This window comes from Candoia aspera, chromosome 9 (genome assembly GCF_035149785.1).
Source record: "Candoia aspera isolate rCanAsp1 chromosome 9, rCanAsp1.hap2, whole genome shotgun sequence".
Lineage (NCBI taxonomy): Eukaryota > Metazoa > Chordata > Lepidosauria > Squamata > Boidae > Candoia > Candoia aspera.
Genome location: NC_086161.1, coordinates 19,778,096 through 19,787,687, shown reverse-complemented (window position 1 = coordinate 19,787,687; position 9,592 = coordinate 19,778,096). Strand labels below are relative to the sequence as shown.

The window sequence follows — 9,592 nt, the reverse complement described above, 5'->3', positions numbered from 1 at the left end:
AGACATATTCCCAGGTATATATGGAATTTGGTCTAAATTTACACAGCACAAATGTAATGTCCAAGTGGCATGGCCAGAAGTCCGTAAGAACATTTAGATGGAATTCTTCAGCAAAGAAACTAATGTGGGTAAGGTAGAAAAGTTGATTTTGGCTGCATTCACACTGCACTATCTGTTACATGAGTTCTCAACCACGACTAGCAGATTTTCTTAGTCCAAGATCTGTATTCCTTTGTCATGAATTCTTGGAAAGTATCCTGCCTGAAAACACCTAACCTCAGTTTTGGTATTTGTCTTCCCAAATGAAATAATGGCATTGCCAAAGTTGACTGAATGCAGCAGTTGGCTATTTTAGGAACCACTTATTTCTGAGCTGCAGTGCTTTTTTTTTCCCCCATCACTTGACTTCAGAACAAACAGGCAAGACATTTAAGGTTTTTCCCGTTGACCTGGAAAAGTCAGGAATACAAAGGGATTTAACTCTTTCTTATGAAGGTCCAAGCTGCCACTCAAGCACTCTGAAAAATGACACTGGAGCCAAACAACTGTCGTTTAATTTTTAAGTTTTTTTTTCTTAAAGATGACTTTCCAATTTACATTAAGACAGTTCTAACAAAGTCATTCCTTTTCACAAAAAAGAAATTATATTAAATAATTTCCGCCAATAAATAACATTTGTCACCATTCTTCTTTAAACATAGCTAAAAAGAGAGCAAGAAAGGAGGCAGTCTCCAGGCAATGGGCAAACGTCACTTCAGAACCAGGAACCCCAGTCCTTGCCCCACGTTCCCAGGATTTATGATGGTTTGGGATGAGAAAAACCGGCAAGGTGCTCCATGAAGCAGCAAATTAGCTAAATCGGGGAGAGGTGAGCAGGCTGCCACCCCATAACAGACCAGGTTCTCCTGAAGGAGGCGAAAGCACCTTTGTTCCTGAAGTTTGGAAGACCCATTGCGGACTCCCCTCCTTAGTACATGCACCTTGCTTTTTATCATGCAAGATAAAAATGAAAATAAAAAAAGGCTGCTTCTAGGCAGCCTCACAGGTAAGGGGGCAGTGCGCACAGCCTCTGATACTCTGGAATCCCATGTGTTGGAGGGCTGTTTCTTAGCTTCTCACCATTTTAAAATTGATTTTGCTGCTTTTGTTGCTCAAGATGAAGATCAAGATTGTCCCTGGAATTAGAAAAAAAACACACGCACACATACAGACACCCGCGCGCACAACAGATGAGATTAGAGAAGAATGGGTGGAAAAAGCAACAGAGGTATTTCACAGATTCAAGATCAATTAATGACTGATTTTTTTCCCCCAGAAAGTGGGATTGGGCAGGTAGCCAAGTGCAATTCCCCAGTATTTATCTCTGTTGGGAAATAAGACTATGTGGTGTGAAAGGCCCCTAGCCCAACAATCTCTAAATAAAATGTTCCCCATTTCATTGCTAACGTAGAGAACAGAAGAGCCACATGCTAATCTGGTATGTAACCTGATGCAATTAATGACCACTGTTTTTGGAACACCCAGGTTTAGGATGTCACCTTTTGACCAGAAATCTCTCCAAGGGTGTTGTACATGGAACAGTCCTTCTCCATCCAGAGGCAGAAACCAACCAGGTACTCCCTTCCTGCTCTCATAAGCAAATCTGCATGTAAGCAACACATGCCCCCTTCAACACAGTTAGAGATAAGCTGGCTTTAGACCTTGCCCACTTCAAAATTCGGGGCAAGAGATCAAGAAGTATCTAATTGCCCTAAAGCATGAAAGAAGCTGTTGGTCCAGCATCATGCCATGCCAGCAAAGGACAGCTGTGGCTGGCCCTCTCTTTCACAGATGAAAGGGAAAGCAGGGCAAGGGAAGTTTTGAGAACTGAATACTGGAAACAGGTTTCAATACTGCATTTCTGACCATTTGCTAAAATGGTGGGAAAAGCATGGAGAACAAAGGCAGGGTTGCCGCTGTAAAGAATTTGTGCCTTTTCCACCCAAGCTCTGTCTCACGCTGCATATATCCTTGTTTTCACAGTATCAGGAATTTAACCCACCGTCGTGGAAAAAGACAAAGCCAACAGAGAGCACACAACCAAATGGGCGTGGTCTAACTAGAGCAGTGTTTCTCAACCTTGGCAAGTTTAAGATACATGAACTTCGACTCCCAGAATTCCCCAGCCAGCCATGCTGGCTGGGGAATTCTGGGAGTTGAAGTCCAAGTATCTTAAACTTGCCAAGGTTGAGAAACACTGAACTAGAGAGTTGGAAAACCAACTCCTTCCCCCAAACCATGCTACTTTGCCCCACCATCACCACAAATGCTATGCTTAAGTTCAAGGAGCCTAAAGCAGTCTTTCTTTCCCCAGCATCTTAACAGTGAAAGGAGAAGAGAGTAACTCTTGCTGGCGGAAATTAAGGCCCCTCCTGCCTCAAGCTATCCCTCCTTTGAACAGCCATCCCACCTGACTCCAAGACTTCCCTTTCTTAAAAGAATTGGGGGAGGGGAGAGGTCAGTAGATAATAGTACCTTAAACCAATTGGGCAAAATACTGCAAGCAGCATTATTAGCTTTAACATCACAATGTTACTCAAGGGGAGGGGGGATAGGAAACGAAGGGACAAAAATACGGCAGTACCTAGTGCAGAATTTCAGGACTGAAATGTTTTTACTGTTTCCTAAATCAGCAGCCCACGTTACAATGATATCTAGTAGGCAAAAAAGGGCATAGACACCCTGTTGTCAAGAATTATCATCTCTCCAAGGTGAGGGAAGAAAGTTGGCAGTATCTTTCAGACACTAAGTTTTTTTTTAAAAAAAAGACCAGCTTTGTTTTATAAGCATTACTACTGTTGCATGAGAAGATCCAAATGTGTGTGGTTCAGGCTGTCATGGCCCGAATGGTGCCTTCTACATTGATTCCTTGGATATATAAAGGTTTTCATACACATGGCTGAAATTAGCACATGAATAATGCTCCCATCCTTAGGAGGCTCAGCATCTGAATCTTATCCAATTCTGAAAAAAAGCTGGATGGAAATTCATGATGGATGACACGGCAGAGGCTAAACCAAGTCACCCAAGATTTATGCAACTAAATGAAGCCCTTTCTGAGCGACCTGCAAAAATCTGTTCCTCTTAGATTAGAAGTATTCCAACCGAGGCTGCATCATATCCTACCAACAGTTAAAGGGTGACCTATTCCATGAAGGAAGGAATTTCGACTCGTCTTCTGTAAAAATGAGATGCCACGGTTAACCTAAACAAAAGCTGTTAAGAGGCCTGCATAATTGAATATGAGGTTCTTCATCTTCAAGAGGAACGGTCACACTATTTAGGTGGAAGTTTATGGAAAAAGACAGTGATAAAAATACAAACGCCCTCAGCTGCATCAGTTCTAAAATGCAGAGATACAGACTAAGTTCTTAATTCTCAAGAGGAAGGTTTAAGAAACAGGCAAAGCCTATATCTGTAACCTGGGGCGGGCGGGGGGGGGGGGAGAAGTCCGTCACAGAGCAAATAAGAGGTATACTTTTAAAGGGTAGACCTGTGACGGATGATTGTTCTGTTTGTGTAAGCCACTATATTAAGAAGAGTTGCCTGAGGAAGACTGACTCAAAACATTGCAAATAGAGCCAGGGGGAACAAGACCTAACTAACTGGGGTACTGCCAAGGGAGAGCACACACTTCTCATCTCAGTGAACGATCATACTTGTATTTTTCTTTTAAAGGAAGCCACCACCAAGGCTTGGTTTCTACTACAATAGACCAAGCTAAGAATTTACTCAACAAAGGATCCCATTTCCAAAATACAACTCACTGGTTCAATTGCTGCTCTTTGGCACATTGTAACATAAATCTCCCCGCTTCTGATTCTGTCCCAAACCAAAATTTTTACTCTGCTTGTTCCTGCAGAGATTTTTCTTATCAATGCCATTTAGCTATACATTCTTAAAAGAATCTTCATCCCTCTCATTTTTCCCTTGCCAACACTCGCCCACCATGGGGAAAACCATGTTTCTTCCCTTATAAGGCCTTCACTACCACCCATAGGTCCTTCAAGGGCAATGAGAAAGCATCTTTCCTCTATCTGGGGTTTTAGAGCTCTTTAGAAAGAAGAGGGTTGAAATACTCCATTAACTAAATATATAATTTGAGAAATGTGAAAAAAAAAACCCACTGAAATATGTACTATGCTTTGAGGAGCGAGAAACTTGGGGTTTTTTCCTCAGATGGAACTCCAGGAACTCAGAGCCAATGCACAATTTATCAGTAACTATACTTGCAATGGGCATGCAAGCATTTCCTAGAGTAAGGCATCCCTAAACACAGATGTGCATCAGAGATCCAAGCCTTAAAAGCATTCTAGGGCACATCTCTACCCAGATATAGAAGGACTTGCCTATAAACATCTTTTCCATAAATGGTATGAGGCAGCCCTCATTAGGGGTCCAAAAAGGAAGCAGTGCTGCTTCCAGAGGCCTTTCAAGGTCCAATCTGGAAGAGATGCACTACTGAACAGAAAATGGTAGGTGGTAATTTTGGGAGTTAATGCTGATTGATATTTAATATTCAGCTTACACTTGTACAAAATTCTGACTTCACATCAATGATCATTTTTCTAGTTATAGGGACTGAAGAATCATACCTTCACCCTTGAAGTTACTGAGAAGCCTTTTAGATTCAAGCCAAGAGATTATGTCACTTATATACAGGAGAAAAGAATGGGGCTCTTTTCTGGCCTTTCACCCAAAGAAGACCCCTCAACCAGAATCCCTGCAAAGGCTGCATGAGTGTCCCACTGCCTACAATGAATATGCATATTGTGGGTACATCTGGACAAAAGGAGAACCGCTCAGTTGTATATTCAGAACTCTACACAAATTACATATTCTCCCTAGATCTTACATTTCCTACAGTACTTATTCTAACATGTTGAACCATGAAAGCAGGTGGCCCTCATGTAGACAAGGCAGATATATTTTGTGCTGGGGCTCTTATTATGGAGCCACTTTAGGGCAGTTTGTAGGATGTGTTGGATGTGGTAAGAAGGGCAAAGTAGCCCAAACATTAATTCACATTGAGATCATGACTGCCAGACCATCTCCTGAGGCTGCTTGTGCTTCAGAGAAACAATATAAATCCCACGTGTGTGATGTTGATGCAAGTCAAATAGGGTTAAACTCATGGAAAGTGTTAGCAGCCACCAGGATTAGCTCACAAGAGTGATGCTTTTCGATGAATGGAGGTCCCTGAAGCGCAGTGGTTAAACCTAGTGGTTTATTCCAAGAGATATTCTCTATTGAAACTGGGATTTCAAAATGATGGATACATTTGAGGGAGTGGGGGAAGAAAAGGGAGATTCCCATCACAGTTATCCAGCAATTTATCCTGTGCTGCTTCTCTGTATTTCAACATTTACCTCTGACACAGGGTTCCACAAAGGAAAAAGTTTACCAATTGCCCTAAGCGACATGCCTTTAATGGAAGTCAAGTGCTGGACCATCAGGTGTGGTGAGAAACAGGAGAATAAAAACAAAAACAAAAAACAAAAAACAAAAAAAACAGCAAATGTTGGAAGGAAAATGTGTTCAAACCAAAGATGCCCCCTTTTAAAATGTTAACTTAAAATGGTTCCAATAAATCAGATACCAGAGTTGAGCTAGGCTGTTTTGGCTTCCCTTCCCTTCCCGCCCCACCCCACCCACCAACACAGGTTCTTTCCCTCTTGGCAGGGATAGCTATCTGTACAGAACACTTTATATATGCACTAGTTTTTAGACCCATTCTAAATTAAAAAAAAAGATGACTTTATATATTGAACATAAAATTTAAAAAACTTACAAAATGGTCACCTCTCTTACAGAATGGATGCAAACTGGATTATGGATGTGCCTCCAGGCTAAGTTGGTTTCTCCCACCCCCACCCTCACCCCTTCATAATAAATAAATAGAATTCATTAAGTTTTGGATCCTTTAGTGATATGGAGCTGTTACTGGGCTTTCTTCCCTGTCACATTCTTTTCCGCAGAGTTTGTTGAGCTTAAGTTCACCGGACCATCAGGATGCTTTGAATCCTTGCGTGGCGGCATACGCTCATTGACGCGGTCCAGACCTCGGGCTTCTTCAAAGCTGCGGATCTTGTGTTGTGGCGAAAATCCACGGATGGCTAGATGGAGGGAAAAGGGGGAATTGGAGGCATTTCCAAACCAGGTGGTTGAATTGTATACACCTGCCACCCTGCTATCAAGCAGGGGTTGTGGCTATAGAGCATGTGTCTGACTTTTTAATTCAATGTATCTCGCAAGTTGTCATACTTCTGGCAGTCTAGAAGCTATGCGCGGTATTTTCCCTCAACATTTAAAAACATTTATTCCTGATTGTGATATGCAGGGTTCTCACATTTTGGCTTCTAATCCGAATCATCTGACTTGTTATTAATGCTTCAAAAATCCTACAGGGTATGCTAGACCAGCCAGATATGACCAGGGGGCAAAATAAATGAATAAACAAACAAACACATACATACATATACATGTTTCAAGAGGTTTCTCTCAAACTGCTTTAAGTTTGAGAGAAAGTCAGGAAGTCAGACAGATGCTCAATAACGGAAGCACCAGCATTCTTTTCAAAGCTGGAAAACATAAAACCAAAACAACAGTACTAAATTAAAGTCATAGTCTTCAGCACAACAGAACACCACACACATACACACATACACACAAAACCACACCACAAAAAGGGAGAATGAACCAATCTTTGAACAAAAAAGCAGTTAATTTTATAAAGTCTTGCATGACCGTGAACTTGATGCAGAGAAAAGCTTCAGGTATGGCAAAGCCTCTTCACCCACTTGGCACAGCCTTGCGCTTTCCATAAAATCCAGGGCTGAGCACAAGATCATCTTCTACAGATCGTTTGAGAAAGAACAAAGAACTAGCTAGATACACAATTAGCTATTTTGCTGCCAAGTATAAATTCTTCTACAGATTGTGATCTCCAGACAAAGACCCTTGCCATGCAACTATTGGAAATGACTAAGTAAATAGGCTGAACAATTTGGGGAATTCAGTATTCCTGTTAAGAAGCTCATCCAAAATGAAAATAAATGGCAAGGACCAGGTTTTCTAGATTCTGAAAGTCTGCTCACTTCCTTAAGAGTGTTCTGAATAGAACACGTTTGGCAAGAGCAGAACCAGCAAATACTGGACATTCAAAGGCCTTGCCATCGGCTGGCTCAAGAGGGATTATTTTTGATGACACAGAATTCTAGGACACACATCTAGTATCCAGGGAGCAGAGGCTTAAATGCATGCTCTGCATGCAAACAGATCCAAGGCTCAATTCTGGCATTTCCTGTGTAAAGGGTATGGAATTAAATTCTGAGATTTGTAACTGTCATTGCCAGTTTGAGGAGATAATACAAAGCTAAATAAGTGTTCTCCCAGTTTAAGGGGGTGCTCCCGGAGACAGACTGTTCCAATAGATCAGGGGCCACAACACTCTCCTGACCAACTGAAGAAATGCTGGGCATGCTGACAAACTGGAAGGATCTTCTTTTGAGGGGGGGAGAGAGGGAGAGTCAGTCCCATTTTGCCATTTTAAGGTGGGAAGGAGAGCAGAAGGCCTTGGAGAGGCAAACTGATCCCATTTCCATCCACAAAACCCTGAAAAACAGTTTTTGTGTGTGTGGCAAATGATGGGATTTTAGGAGCTATTTGGAGAAGGTTTAAAACCTCTCTGGTCTCGTATTTGAGAGCCAGTTTGGTGTGGTGATTAAGGCGAAACCAGGAGACCGTGAGTTCTAGCCCCACCTCAGGCAGGAAGCCAGCTGGGTGACTCAGGCCAGTCACTTTCTCCCAGCCCTAGGAAGGAGGCAATGGCAAACCACTTCCGAAAAACCTTGCCAAGAAAACCGCAGGGACTTGTCCAGGCAGTCTCTGAGAATCAGACATGATTGAACAGGTTTTTTTTTTTTTAAAAAGTCTCGTGTTTAGCCTTTACTGGAAGAAATGAGGTGCTATGAATGGGCTACCAGGGGCAATATGCAGTCCATGGTGTTTCCATGTATATGCACCCACATACTTTTCATAGAAGCCATTCCAGGGTCACATAAAAACTGAGATTTGTAGGTTGCTTCTATCCCAACTGGTGAGTTATGCATCCTTAGCAACTGCCTGTTCCATTTCCACTGCAGTACTGCTGCACTTCCAGAAGCTCCCCCAACCCCCAAGTCACAAAGTCAATCCAGAACAGCAGGCGTGCTCTGAATAAAATGGGAAAGCTACAGTATGGAGCCTTACACCACTGTAGCTATTGAAACTCAACCCAGTACCTTCTCCTTCCCTACAATGAAAGTCAGTCAGTGAAGGCAGGGGTAGGGCAGAGGCAGCAGAATGCCTTTGTGCTCTTACTTAGGTGGACAATAAGGTAGAGGATGTGCCAAGCCAGTGTCTTTCTCCTTCAGCTGCTCTCTACTTCTGGTGATGCAAGAATAAGGCCTTTTGTAGTGCCGACAATAAAGCTCTTGGATGGGGAAAAAAAGATCAGCAAATACACAAACCATCTTGCAAGATTCTAGCCATACCTTCCCGTGCCTCTACAGCTTCTACTGTGGCTGTAATACAGAAGGAACAGTGGCATGCAAAAATAAAGACAGAAAAGAGTGAGTGAACTTAACATCACTATGGTTGCTTGAGACTCAGAACCCGCCCAATCCCAACAGAGGAGTGTGTTGATGACCAGGCAGCAGAGAAGGATGGCAAGAGGGCAAAGATGTGAAGGGGCATTGGAGCTATCAAATGTCCCTGTGTCAAGACCCATGACAACAGATCAGAAAATGGCTGAGCTGAATTTCCAGGACAGCAGAATCTAACAGTTTTCTTGTAGTCAATTATTCTATGAGTGGTTGGATGGGGACTAACATGGAGCCAATTCCTTCACACTACAGCATTTAACAGATAACCACTACACCATGGTATTGAAGCTTAGCAAACACTTTTGAAAAAGCTTCTACATGAAAGAGTACTTGCTTTAAATTGATTTAGGCTCATTATCATATTGGGACAAGGGACATTCCAAAGGGAGGGTGATGATGGACAGCAGCAATTAAACCTGAAGCGTTTTTCTACAACTAAAGGAGACCCTGGGCTGTTGCAACCAGTTCTTCTACTCCTTATGACCCACTTCAGAAAGAAATTGTTAACATAGATCACTTTAATTTCCAAACCAGTACTGAGCAGTAATCATGAGCATGGATAATCATTCCCAGCTTTTGCCAATCATAAGCATACACCACCTCTTTATTGTTTTGTGCGAATAAAAGCATCCTGAAATAATTGTCTTCATTTCCACAGTGTGGTGTGCCTCTTTGTACAGTCTCTGTCACTGGCCTATCTGACACATCTACCCATCTGATATCCTTGAAAATGCTACAGAAACAAAAGGAGCACCATCCACCATGGGCACCCTCATTGTGGTTTGCTTCCTTAAAGGAGCAGGGCCTTTTCCTGGACTTGCTCAACTTCAAGAAAAATCCTGAGTTTAGGAGGCATTTCAGTTAAAGGGGCATTATGGTGCTGGCAACACCTGTCACTGCTTCCATGA

General features: G+C 42.4%; 1 protein-coding gene across 4 annotated transcripts in view; it reads right to left on the bottom strand.

The window, feature by feature from the left end:
• Positions 1–546: 546 nt before the first annotated feature.
• Positions 547–9,592, bottom strand: part of PPP3CC (protein phosphatase 3 catalytic subunit gamma) — a 74,785-nt gene continuing 65,739 nt past the window's right edge. For 2 of the 4 annotated variants that reach the window (XM_063311240.1, XM_063311241.1), the window contains 2 exons: positions 8,574–8,603; positions 547–6,155 (listed from right to left, as the gene is read on the bottom strand). In XM_063311240.1, the coding sequence (XP_063167310.1) occupies positions 5,980–6,155; positions 8,574–8,603 (206 nt within the window). In that variant the 3' untranslated portion in view covers positions 547–5,979. The remainder of the gene's footprint in view (positions 6,156–8,573; positions 8,604–9,592) is intronic. The other 2 variants (XM_063311242.1, XM_063311243.1) reach the window with 1 other exon arrangement.